The sequence below is a fragment of the Microtus ochrogaster genome, chromosome 4 (genome assembly GCF_000317375.1).
Source record: "Microtus ochrogaster isolate Prairie Vole_2 chromosome 4, MicOch1.0, whole genome shotgun sequence".
Classification (NCBI taxonomy): domain Eukaryota; kingdom Metazoa; phylum Chordata; class Mammalia; order Rodentia; family Cricetidae; genus Microtus; species Microtus ochrogaster.
The window spans coordinates 13752525-13766817 of record NC_022011.1 but is presented as its reverse complement, the minus strand read 5'-3'; the positions used below and the strand labels follow the sequence as shown (position 1 = coordinate 13766817).

At 40.3% G+C, this 14293-nt stretch overlaps 1 protein-coding gene across 2 annotated transcripts in view; it reads right to left on the bottom strand.

The window, feature by feature from the left end:
• The window catches only part of Csnk2a2 (casein kinase 2 alpha 2), a 39473-nt gene that overhangs the window by 18615 nt on the left and 6565 nt on the right, over positions 1-14293 (bottom strand). Inside the window, exons 3-4 of one of the 2 annotated variants that reach the window (XM_005345565.2) lie at positions 8540-8641; positions 5133-5183 (exon numbers count right to left, since the gene is read on the bottom strand). The exons of the other annotated variant lie outside the window; for it this stretch is intronic. Of the exons in view, the coding sequence (XP_005345622.1) occupies positions 5133-5183; positions 8540-8641 (153 nt within the window). The remainder of the gene's footprint in view (positions 1-5132; positions 5184-8539; positions 8642-14293) is intronic. 2 annotated transcript variants of the gene reach the window in all.

The following is a 14293-nucleotide window of genomic DNA, read 5'->3' as shown; positions in this document are numbered from 1 at the left end:
TATGAGAAGGCAGAGCGAGCATACACAGCTCAGTATACACCAAGAAATCTCAGGGTTCAAATGGAGGAAGATCAAAAGGAGGGGATATATAAAGCCAAAGACAAGCATTATTTCATGTTGTAGCCACCAATTTAGATACTGCTAACATGTAACCTTCAAGACCGAAAAAAACAAAACAGTGTTGTTTGGAAATTTACGGAACTAGAACAAATTTTAATTTATAACATTCTTAATGCACAGATAACTGGCATCTCAACTGATACCTTTTCCTTTAGACTTGTTCTAAGACATGGTCTTCCTATGGAGCTCAAGCTGACCTGGAACTCACTATTAGTTCAGGTTGGCCTTGAATTTAGAATTCTCCTATCTCAGTCTCCCAAGCACTGGGATTGCATACAAGTGTCACACCCGACTCTCACTGGACATTTTCAAGTTGAGGAGTGTACTGTTATGTAGTTACTCTAACTCTTAGGGACAGCCCCCCCCCCTTAAAGTTTGTCTTTTTTTTTTTTTTTTTTTTTTTTTTCCCCAAGACAGGGTTTCTCTGTGGCTTTGGAGCCTGTCCTGGAACTAGCTCTTGTAGACCAGGTAAAGTTTGTCTTTTTAAGGGACACTATGTTTCTTTTACTGTTTAACTTAGACATACAGAAATCTGGTGGTTTTTAAAGGGAAACACCAAACTAGTACCTCTATCATGAAATGTAACACTAGCAAAAAATGAGTAAGGAACCACCATGGTTTAAAACATGACCCATATTACAATCACAAAGCAAATATCAACAGGCTCCAAATAGTCAGCACTGTATAGGCTGGGCATCTGTGGTGCTTGTGACCAAAAGTTGTTTGTTTTTCAAGACAGGATTTCTTTATGTATCCCTGTCTGTTGTGGAACTTGCTCTGTAGATCAAACATGCCTTGAACTCAGATCTCCCTGCTTCTGCCTCCTGAGTGCTGGGATTAGAAGCATGCACAACCACCCTGTTTCTAATGTTGGTTATTTTTTACTTCTTATAATATTTGCATAAAAATAATTAAGTATTTTGGTGACGAGACCAATATAAAATTCATTTATGGTTTGTTTTGGGGGTATTTTATTTTTTGAAATAGGGTATCATGTTGACCTCAAATTCCCAATCCTTTTGGTTTCTGCCTTCTGAAGGATAGGATTAGATGCCCCAGCCACATCTGAACAAAATCCAAAATCCACCTGTGTTTCATATATTCATATACACAGAACAAAGGTAAGTTCAAACCTTTTTTTCTTTTTGAGACAGTGTCTTATTATGTAGCCCTGGATGGCCTCATAGAGCTCTACTTGTCTCTACCTCCCAAGTGCTGACATTAAAGGCATGTACCACCACATTCAGTTCATTCAATATTTTAAATAGTTCTGGTCATGAAAAAAGCTTCCCCTTCTCTACTTTGTGGGGTGATAAGACTTGTAGACTAGGGATGCAAAACCTGGATAGAACATGTTTTCTGGACACAAATACAATCAAATTAAGAGTCAATAATATAAGAATTTCTGAAAAGCCCAGTTGATCTTGAACCATATACTCACACACATATAGCTCTAAAGACATTATGGGGACAACAGTAACTGAGAAAGTTCTAAAAAAGGCCATGATAGTAGATGGATTACAGTATAACTACCTAAACGTCTTGGATACTGTGAGGAACACAGAAACACACTCAGATTCTATTAACAGCACATTCAAGAACCAAGTATGGTCATGTCCAACTAACTCTAAGATGACTTAAGAGAGAAAAAAAAAAAGAACCTACCAATGAGAAGGAAAGACAGATTTAACAACAGCAAGGGCATCAAAAACATTGAGTGGCCAATCAACAGGCTGATAGGTGGATACTGTGCAGAAAGTCTGGGAGGAAACCCCTTAACCTGCTAGTTTAAAATTTGCATTTCTAACTCAAAACCTATCACCTAACATTAACAAATAAGAAATTAGGCAGGAAGACAGCTGCCTAGATTTACACACTGTATATACAACTTTCAGAGACTACAGTAAAGAAAAGCTGCCTAAACTCTTTTTTTCCCTCTGAGACAGGGTTTCTCTGTGGCTTTGGAGCCTGTCCTGGAACTAGCTCTTGTAGACCAGGCTGGCCTCAAACTCACAGAGATCCTCCTGCCTCTGCCTCCTGAGTGCTGGGATTAAAGAAATGCGCCACCACCACCCGGCTCCTAAACTCATTTTACAAACATAATATAACCTAGATACCAAAGTAAGATGTCTGCATAATGAAAGAAAATTTACAGATTAAAACTGATTGTCAACTGATCCTCCCCACCCCCAAAAAAGGCCCCAAACCAACCAAGTGTGTCCACTGCATTGCTGCTTTTGTTTTGTTGTGTAGTGATGGTGATGAAACCTAAGGCCCTGTGCATGCGAGGGACATCAGTGCTAGGTGAACACCCATCACCAAGCCACAACATAAGCCACGTCACCCTGACATTCAATGAGGACAAACATTCTTTGGATAGTACTTTAAAGTCAGCTATTAATGCATTTCACACTTAAAGAGAAAAAGATGAAAAGAAAAACCGAACCTTCTCATTTAGGCACAGAATAAAATATAAAAAAATCCTTAAGGACATAAACACTAATAGATTGCCCATTTGTGACCTGCCATATCTCAGCGCCATCATTCATCCTACCAAAACACACATGCTACCTGATATTTAGTGTTGTTTTAGGATGACCAAATAGCATGGCTCAGCATTCAAAGGGACTCTCACCCCTCTGGTTCACCTGAAGGTCCTAATAAGGTAAAGCAGTCACAGGCCTGGGAGGGATGAACTCCAGAACTACAGTGAGAGGGACAACAGTTTGAAGCCAGAAAACGTGTTCATGGACTTAACAAACTAAAAAGCTGGAAATTTGGCCAACAGTGAGGTACCCATAAGCACAGAGCTTCAAACTAAGAAGAACAGAAAGGCCCAGAAATGAACAGAGCCACTATCTCTGAAAGAGAGCAAACAGCAGGCTGCAAACAGGGCAGCTGTGAGGTAACGTACCAACAACACTCTACTGGAGACCCTCAAGAGAGCGATGCCCTTCAGAGCACCACTCCAGAACAGGAGCGGCAACTTAACAGAGCCAAACAACAAAACTGTGGAGAAAAGGATGAAAGGCATGGGAGAAAATGCAATCATCTCTATGAGAAAACAGATATTACATAAAGCATAAGAGAACAGGACACTATTTTTAAAAATTCAGAGACTGAAACGGACTTCTAAAATACAAAGCCTAACATTTGAATTATATTCTAGACAGCGAGAACAAGAGAGGGGTGAGAAATCAAAGAACACTGACACTATGGAAGGCTTTCAGATGGAAAAGGCCCAGCAAGATGCAGAACAAAGGATGAAAAGAAAGAAGCCCACAGGAAGGCACATGTCTGAACATTCAGAAGACTGAGAATGGAGAGAAATTCCTCAACACTTCCAGAAAAAGAAAAGAAAAATCTGTAAGATCAAACAGGAGGGGCTCTAGTGCTACCACTGGAACAAACGTTTCAAAACTGAGGAAATCATGAATCTCAATGTAGAATTATACCCCAGTGAAGACATAAGTGGGGATAAAAGATGTTCTCAGATATCTAAGTCTCAAAACCACTGAGCTCCACAATTCCTTTAAAAGCATCCATTAGAGCATCATGTCTTCAGAACACCTCCTTTAAGGATCCAGATCCCAGAGAAACAGGTTTCCTATGATGTTAGATTTCCTGTCAACTCCCAAAGAACACTGATACAACACCTGGCAGACACCACCCTCTGAGAAACACAAAATGCTAAAGCCACACTGATTTTACCTGTAAGGGAGTTATAATAACAAAGTATTTGTTACGTACAAGAAAGGCTGCATTAGGTATATTTAAAACTTACTACTCATTTTAAGTAAATGCATCTTCTCTCCTTACTTTTCATTAGATACCCTTAGAGATAGCACCTAAGAAAATTATACGGGCAAATACGGTTATTTCATTTCGCCTGCAGGAGAGATACTGGAAACCTGCAACTTGACAAGATGGTTTTATTTCTAGCTTCTAGCTCAACAAACTCACAAGTGTCTGACTCCTTGCCAGAGAACTGTAACCACCCTCAAGTCCTCTCATACCCCTGGAAACCAACATCACTATTTTGTTTTTTTTTTTATATCAAACTGTGTTCTAAAAAAGGTTTTCTCTTTGCATATCTTAACACCAGAAACCTCATTAGTAGGTTCATTTTTTTTATTACAATTAAATCCATGAACCAAGTTAAAGCTGCACATGGCTGCTTATTTTAGTAATTCCAGCACTCAGTAGATTAAGGCAGAAAGGCTATAATAAATTCCAGGCAAACCTGGGATAGGATGGTTCAAAACTCAGTGTTTTAAACATTCTTTTAAAAGAATATTTCAGCTGGGAACACTGGAAGACAGTTGTAATCTCAGTACTCAGGAGCCTGAGGCCAACCTGAGTTAAATCAAACCTTTCTTTAAAAACTTCAGTATATTGCTAGGCAGTGGTGGTGCATGCCTTTAATCCCAGCACTTGGGAGGCAGAGGCAGCCTGAGTTTGAGGCCAGCTTGGTTTACAGAGTGAGTTCCAGGGACAGCCAGGGCTTCACAAAGAAAACCTGTCACTAAAAACCATACCAAGTGTAAATACCCCAGAACAGGGTTCTTTGATAACAGCGACTGAAGTAGATTTTTGTATCAACTGCTTTGGACACAGTGTGTATGAACACATGTTTAGCAGCTTCAATCTAAGGATTCCTTCCACAGAAGCTCTGTATCCATTATCTTTCCCTATCAGCAAGGTAGATCTCATGAAAATCAAAGTTAATGTACACTAAAACTGTGCTGTATAAAACAGATGTGTAATAGATGAGGCATTATATCTCTTATTACAGATGAGAGGATTCGATAGTGCAGCTAACTCCTTGAGAAAGCAAGTCAAAAGGCAATGAGTAACACCTCCAAATTCAAGAACCCCAAAGATCTGCAATATTTGGGATCCAAGCTGCCAACTGATTCACCAACATCATCCCTGACTGCTTTGGAGTTTAAGCAGTACCCACCCTACCACCTCCAAACCGTGAACCCCATGCCAAAAAGAAGCATACACACCTTAAAATCTGTATTATTGATATATTCAAATACCAAAGCTGGTGTCTTTGACTGAAAGAGAGAACAGTGATTCTTTTTAGATACTCAGACAGTAATAAATGCAGTTTGTATTGGCCCACCCTCAAACCTCACAGACAAAAAGGATTCTCTCATTAGGGACTGCCTGTGTTTTTTTAGATTTGTTATTTATTTTTGTGCTTGTGTGCATCCATCGCTAAAGAGACCAGAAGAGGGTATCAGACAGCCTGGAGCTGGAGTACTAGGAGGTCGTGAGGATCTGAAATGAGTGCTGGAATCTGAACTCAGGCCCTCCGGCTGAGCAGCATGCACCCTCATCAGTGCTGAGCAATTTCTCCCTAAAAACCTGTTTGTTGTTTTGTTGTTTGATTTTGAAGTATTTATGATGTCTGGGTTGCTGCAAAGTAACTGGGGAAAGTGGGAGGTAGGAGGGGCAGGGTTATAGCTGGCATGAGACGAAGGTTAACACTGCTCAGTCATGCACAGGAAGCTCAGTATGTACTGTTTACATCTGTGTCTATGTAAAGTTTTAAAGAGCAAGATATTCCCAGAATGACCCAGCAGCAGCCCCGAGAAACCCATTAGTGGTTTTATTAAGACTTATAGTCAATAATATGCCAAGCTGCCATCTGCATCAGGTGTTGCACACTTTGATCTTGGTTTAGCAAACAAGTTGCATCTGACACAGTTTTCATACTCTATTAAGTCTTTGTAGGCTCCTAAAAGATCACTGGGCTGGGTTCAGAGGTGAATGTCTATAATCCAACTTTTTCTTTTCTTTCTTTTTTTTTTTTCTTAATAATCCAACTTTTAAAAGCACTATAGTTAGAGAGACTTCTCAGTGGGTAAGAGCACTTGCTGTGAAGGCAAAGAGGCCCTGAGTCCAAATCCTCAGCATCCATGTTAAAGCCGGATATTATAATCCCTAAGAGATGGAGACAAGAAGATTCCAGAAGCTTGATGAGCAGCCAAACTGAGAAGACTCTGGGCTCCAAATACATGCGCTCCAGTTAGTAAATGTTTAGTTCAGTAACTTTCTTTTAAAATCTAGAGCTTCAAATGTCAGGTTAACTCAGGAGAAATAAAATCACGCTAATAAGCAGAAATGATGTTTCAGAATTGGAAGAAAAGCATGGGTTTTAAGGGTGATAGAAATAAAAATTCATCTCAAAATCTTTACTGCTAAAACTTTAGCTCAAGGACAAATCATAGGTTCTTACGAAGTGGGCCACAGTGAGAATGTGTGCAAGAACTCGTGCACATATGCGCACATGTGCACGCACACACACTCGTCTTTACCTGGGCAGTAGAGTCCAAGCAGCACCAAAAACAAATGTGTTTAACACTGTCCTCAAGAATTTGACCTTTCTACAGATTTAAGTAAGCCCGACCCTCTCAAATTCAGGGGCTAAGGCTCCCTTTCTATTTCCACCTACACTACTCAAAAACAGATATATTAGGCAAATATGTATGTCTGCTCTGTGCATGTGAGTGCAGTCATTCAGAGGCCAAGTGTCTGATCCCTTTGGAACTGGAGTTACAGGTGGTTCTTAGTCTCTTGACATGGGTGATGGGAATAAAACTCGGGCTATCTGGAAAATAATGTACTCTTAACCACTGAGACAGCTCCCAAGGCCTGCCTCATTTTTTTTTTTTTTTTTTTTTTTTTGCTTAACTCATGTATCATAGAAATTACAAACATTAAGTCAGGTATCAGTAAGTTTAGCTAACAGAGAAGGTGAGATGAAGAGGCAAGGGGGGAGACAAAAAGATGGGACACATATACAATTTGTCTACCATATGCAAGTCCCTTAAGTGTAGTCCCTAGCACAGCTTCTGAAGTCTGGTTGCACCACCAGGGGTCTCTAGCTCAGGTTGGCCTTAATTTCCCTAGTAGTTGAGAATGACCTTGAACTTCTGATCAACCTGATTCTATTTTCTGTGTGCTGGGATTATAAGCAAACATTACCTTGCCTAACTTATGCATTTCTAGGGAACAAAACCAGGGCTCATTCAGGCTAACGGGCACATAACAACTCAGCTATACCCCCAATTCACATTCTCTCTCTGTGTTCTTTAAATGGACAATACCCATTTTTACCTCAAACACTAAGACTATATATATATAGTGTGTGTGTATGTATGTATGTATGTAAGTGGACAATACTAATTCTAACCTCAAACATTATGTAGTTCAGGGCTAATCTGAATTAAATAGAATGGGATATATTATTTATGAAATCAATTGTAACTTAGTATATAATAACCCCTTCTCAGTCTTGATCAGGGCCCAAAAGGAAAATCTTTTCTCATCCTATATTACTGTTCAGCAGGGCAAATTACTTAGCCTTTGTAGACTTTTGTTTTCTTACAGTATAATGTCCCCCTGAATCACTGTGGGGATTGAAAGGTGTGATACAGCTAAATACTCGGCACAGTGCCTAGCCTACAGCTGTCACTCAGTCTAACAACTAAATGATGAGGATGTCCTCAGCATACAGAAGCAAAGCCCCGCTTCTTAATAAGCTGATGTAAAACTGCCACAGAGAACAGGGAAATAATTTCACATAAAGCAGATAGACAACAGAAACACAATACAAGTGGCACCAAAGTGGGTTCTGCAAGGATGGAAGCTTAGTCAATCAAATACTGTCACTTTTCCCTAGGGTAAGGAAACAAAGGTTAAAACAGAACCCTGAAAATAGGTCAAAATTAAGCAAGTTATTTTATATGTTTCTTAATTTTTTATTATTGGGAATATGTTATGTGCATGTGTGTATGTCGGCACACACGGAAGTCAGAGGTCAACTCTGGAGTAGGTTCTATCTACCCTAATGTGGTTTCTAGGGATCAAACGCTAGTCACCAGGCCTGTGAAGCCAAGTGCCTGTACCTACTGAGCCATTCTGTCCCAAACTAAGCATTTTAGTTGTAAAAGTATGCACATATTCCTAGTTGTACATACACACCGTGAGGCTCCTTGTGGTGGATGCGGAACTAAAGATATGAAACAGCAAGGCTTCTCTCTCAAAGGACTGGTGGTCTAGGACCTGTTTAGTTTTCTACACTAGAATCAACAAAGACATCCCCAATACCAGGCTTACTAGTGAGGTAAGATAGTGCAAACTGGCAATGAGATGCTTCAGGGGGCTAAATCAAAGAAACAGGCAATAACAGGTAACAAATCGGGGCAAGGTTTTTCTCTGTACATAGACTGCATTAGTGGTGGTAGCTAGCTCATCACTGGGCCATGACAGTTGTATGGTTTTTAAGCCCATTTACCAATAAATACCAGTGTCATCAGTCCATTATGCAGTACCACACAAGGCCCTGGGTGTTAAACACCCCACCCCAATCCACTAAAACACTCCCCAGCCACCAGACACCTACCACAGGGTCCTTTACAGTGTCAATCAGCTTAATGATATTTGTTCCACCACGAAGGTTCTCCAGAATCTTAACCTCTCGTTTTATCTTCTTTTTCTTCACTGGCTTAAATACACAAGAGTAATCAGAAGTGAGACTTCTTTTTAAGTTAACATAATAAAAACAACTTTAAACAATGTTAAGGCAACAGCAAGGATTATTTGCTGTGTACTATGCTTATGCTGTGTTAAAGAATATGCTTAAATTAGAAGAGAAAAAGAAGGCTTACCCACTGTAATCTTTTAGGTTAAACAATTTATAGTTCAGAGTTTATGTGGCAGGATCTTTAAGTAGTAGTTACATCTAGGGCATTTAGTAAATTTGAACATCCATGTAGAATTTTAAAAATAAATGCATGCTTCCTGGATTACTGCCAAATGTGTTATAGCTCTGAACAGCTGCAGATCATGGACAAATGGAAAAACTGAAACAAAATGGCCAGACACTCGCTCTTCCAACAAGTTACATGTAACTTCAGGGGCAAGAGCCAGTTCACTGACATCAAGTTACAAACTTGTTTCCAAGCTGTTGGCTCCCATTTCCTGTTGCCACTCCCACTTCCTTAATATTTAGAATCAAATCAGCTCAGTCAGAACCTCTCCCAACAGATCCCATTCCTAGAGAGAAAAAGTTGTTGGATCAGCAAAGGAGAAAACTGATCTCATCAGTAGTGATTAACTGTAAAGCACCAACCTACAAGATGGGAAATTAAAGGTCGTCTCAGAAATACTCCCATTATATGTATCATTTCCTGACTGAAATAGGATCTGAAGTCAATAAGTAAAAGCAGTTCTGAAAAGGCAAGTGTGTCATAATCAATCATTTGCAGTCACTCAGGACAGCGACAGACACATGTTAAATCCCTGACCTAAGTCCATTCACCCTCACGAAGGGTCTAAGCAGGAAGGTTAGCGGCAGGAGTTATTCACACAGGTCACAGCTAACAGGAGCAGAAGCAAGAGTCCAGTCTGGCAATCGGACTGCCTGGCAGCACCCTCCTCACCTCTGGGCTTTACAAGGGAGAGATTGTACTAAGAAAAAAAGACTATTGTTAAAACACTGTACATAGAACAAGTAAAGAAATTCATGAAATGATAAACAAGATCTAAAAAGTCTTGGCCCGGGAGGGGCTGGGAGATGGATCAGTGAGTAAGAGTGCTTGCTGTCAAGCCTGATGACCTGAATTCAATCCCTGGACCCCACAAGGTCGGCAAGACCCACTCTCACTATCTGTCCTCTGACCATCACATGGTGTATGTGAGAATCCAACACGTAGTATATATATGTAAAGTTTTAAAGCTCAGAGACAATAACCCCTTGTTTACTGAAACATAACCCTGAACAAGAGCACGGGAGATGGACTGCTAGAGAAATGGCTCAGCGGACAAGAGCTGCACAAGCATGAGGACCTAGGTTGAGATCCCCAATACCTATGTAAAAGTCAGGTTTGACTGTAGCTTGTTAGGTGGTTAGTCCAGCAGAATAAACAGTGAGTTCTAGGTTCAAAAAGAGCCTGTCTTAACAAAGTAAGGTGGAGAGCGATAGGACACCAATATTATACTCCGGTGTCCACCAGGATACAAGCACACCGCATACACAGCAGGCGGAGAAAGGCTGGAAGAAGAGTATGAGACTGTGTGCTTGCAAGCCAGCTGCCACCACACTTCTCCCTCTGCCAGGATACGCAGTCAGAGATGGTTAGGGGGGCCTCTTCCCCAACTCCTCTACGAACCTTACTTATTTCCTTGGTCTCTGTAATCAGACCTCAATGCTTCGGGGAAATCAAGCATCATACAAGCCAATTAAAAACAGCCAGGGAAGACAAACATGACAAGTAGCTTCCGGGTCTTAAAAATGCCAACATCATGAGAGGTGTGGAGCAACTAGTTTAGCATTAAGAATGAAGTATAAAGCCAACATCAGCATTTGAGGAATCGGGTGAAAGTAGTTTGGAGTTTTTGTTTTGTTTTAATATATATAAATTTGGAGACAGGGTCTCTCTTTGTAGTCCTGGCTGTCCTGGAATTCACTATGTACACCAGGCACACTTCTAAGCCACAGAGCCCTACCTGCCTCTGCTCTCCAATGCTGCAATTAAGGCTATATGATAACTTTTAAAACTCTTTTGTAATTCTGAAATAATGATAAAAGACTATCTTCTATATATCCAAACTCAGGTAATAACACTCCTGTTTAAAAAATCTGCAACCAGAGTCCTGTACAATCAAGAGCTCCTCTGCTCCTGACAGCACCCACTCACAGGGACGGCCAGTAAACATGCTATTCTTACGCCACTGCCACTTTCTCCAACCTCACTGCTCCTCAGCTCCCCAGAAACAATAGAGTGCAGCTCTTGGAACTCAGAAACACTTAGCTGCTCTTCATCATGTCTAAAGGGAACTTACAGACTGGGAACAGCTGCGCAATGCTGAAATAGTCCAGTGGAGCCCATGGCAGCTGGAGTCCTCAGATGCTGCCAGACACCAACAAGACTCAAAAAAGAAAGTGACCCACAATCCGGGACACACCCCTCCAAAGCACTAAGCACAGGCAGCAAGCAGTTCCATCGGTCTCTGCACTGCTCTGAGCCTGAGGAAGAAGATTCCAGAAGCTAACTATTAAAGAGCTTGGAGAGCAAAGGAGACTTTCTAATTCTACAAATGAAGAAAAGAACATTTTCCAGAGACAACCACTGACACCTTTCAAAGCTTACAAGTTTTCTAGAAAAACAGATGGTCCGACTCTTATACAGAGTATGTTCCCACTGGCCACCAGCTACACAGCATGCAGAGACTGCCTCGGGCATGCTACTAAGGCTTATACTCAGTCATCCAATTCTGATAGGATCTGTTTCAAAGATTCAAATGGCATTGGTTTAGCTGTTTTCCAAATTGAATATTTTCTTACTCAAAGTAGATAAAGTAGCAAAAAAGTTACCCTTGCCACTCTCCAGTCGCAACCCTGGAGCACTGGGACCACAGGTATATACTACCACATATGCTAAGGAAAGATTTACAGGAAAGAATAACACTAAAAAGTTTTAACTACAAAAACTTGTTTAACATTTAAAATATCAGTTCAGAAGGTTTTCCCATGTGAAGGGCAGTGCTGGCCATATGGAAGACCCTTGTTCAAAGTGGCCCTAGAGTAAAGGATGTCTTGTCTACTAACCCAAATCTAAAAGTCTATAATAAAATAGAAGTTTGTGACATACTGCAGAAAAGGAAAAATTGACAAAACCTATCACCTTCCTATTCACCCCATATCTTCACTCCTTTACAACCAGTGCTGAGGACAATGACAGTATCTGCAATATATTATTTATTAATTGCAATTCAGTTAGTCAACTTTTGCTTACCAAGGGTGTGAGAATCAAGACCTCAGTCCATTTCAGCAAGTATCACAGGCAAAGCCCCTTTTAAATTTCTTTCTAAGTTCAACTAGATTGACATATTTAAGACAGTAATATAGCACCAACTTTCATTATCCCATTATCAAACTAATGACAGCCAAACTAAGACATTAATCCGTCACTTGCAATGAAGAATTACAATCAACAATGGGTGCCAGGAATAAAAAATGATGAAGGAGAGGAAAAGGCTAGGCAGGCTGACATTTATTTCCTTAATTTCAGACATTTTTGCAGACCATTGCATTTGACAGAAATAAAAAAATTAGCTAAACAATGTTATTCACAACTCTGCCTCTAGTCTTTCAAGTATTGTCATTCCAGGCCCACTAACTCAAGGGGAATTAGTCTCAGAACTAAAGAAGAAAAAATAAGGTTTACAGGCACAGTAGAACATCCCAATGACGAGATATCATTAAAAAAACAAAACAAAAGAGAAAGAGAAAAAGCCAATGTGAGGTACATACCTGTAATCTTGGCACTTGGGAGGCTGTTGCATGGGAAATCACAAGCTCGAGGGCAGCCTGGGCTAGCTAGTGAGACCTTGTCTCAAAAAAGGAAAAACAAAACAGAAAACGTGGAGATCAGGATGTAGACAAAGAACTCTCACATACTGTTGCTGGTATCATAAAATGAACCAGCTACTGTGGAAAGTTCCTCAAAAGAAGAAAACTAGTCAGGCAGGGTGGCAATGGGCATATAATTCTAGCATCTAGGAATCTGAGGCAGAAAAATCACTGGTTCAACATCAGCCTGGGGCAACTTAGATAAAACACCAATTGCACTTCTGAGTATACACCCAAAAGCAGCAAGGCATAGGCTCAAAAAGGCATTTGCACACCCATGTTCAAAGTAACCAGTGGTGTGGTGGTGCATGCCTTTAATCCCAGCACTTGGGAGGCAGAGGCAGGTGGATCTCTGTGAGTTCGAGACCAGCCTGGTCTACAAGAGCTAGTTCCATGACAGGCTCCAAAGCTGCAGAGAAACCCTGTCTCGAAAAACAAAACAAAACAACAACAACAACAACAAAAAAACAAAGTAGCTCTGGTCACAACAGTGAACACATGGAAGCAGCTTAGTGTCAGCCATGGAGGAATGGATAGACAAAGTCTACCTTCTAAAAATAAGGAAATTTTTTTTTTTTATTTTTAGTTTTCTTTGAAGCAGGGTTTTATACTGAAGCCTAGGTTTGCCTTGAATTTAAGGTAATCCCCCTACCTCAGCTTCCCAACTGCTGGGATTCCAGGCACGAAACAACATGCCTAGTGAAAAGTAAACTGTATTATATGTATAAATGCATTTGTAGGCAGCATGGTAAGTCAAATAAGCCGGTCACGAGACAGAGCTTTATGATTTCACTTATGAGACACCCGAGTAGTCCAAACAACGAACAGTGGTTGCTAGGAGCTGAGAAGACAGAGGACTGGGGACCCATCATTTAAAGGTATAGTTTTAGTTTTACAAGATGAAAAGAGCTACACAGATAGATGGTTGTAATGGCCCTAACAGCATTATAAATGCATTAATGCCATGAACAGCATGCTTAACAATGGTTACGATGATAAGTGCTATAAGTGTTATACAGAAAAGGAGGAGGGCAAAACATAGAGCAGAACCTTTTCATCTCACCAAGTTAATGTTACAACTCCTTTGATTATTGACTCTGTGTCTAAAATTGTTCAATTAGTCCAACTGTAACACTGCTATTACTATTTCATATTGCTCTTCAGCACCAAGCTTATTAGGTACATTTAATCTTCTGAGATAAATTAATTCTCTTCTTGTAGTTTATCAAAACCATCCAATATCATAGAACTAAGTATTGGACCTGACATCTAAAGTCAGGCAGTCTACTTCCTGGGCACTATGAACTGTGACAATACTATCACCTACACACCCTTCTATCTTTGCTTCATGGAATTCTGCTTTAACAGAGTCAAAGGTTATAAGTGAGCAGTCTAGAACTCTTCTGCCCTATTTTTCACAAAGCTAAGTCTATTAGATTATGAAGTGAGATCCAAAAATTAGGTAAATGCCACATGGAGCCTTGAGCCATACAGAAGGAGGGGCACTTGATCACTGCAGACTTTTCCCATACAGGGCACACTCAGATTACCACTAATGTATGAAAGGAATTAAACTACGCACCCCGAAATCTGGGAAGTAATTGCTATGAGACTTAAAGGAACTGTATGGGTCAAAAATGTCTAAAACAGTGTTTCTCAACCTGTGGGTTATGACCATTTTGGGGTTGCATACCAGACATTTACAATTCATTTACATTGCAATTCTTTTCTTTTTTTTTTTTT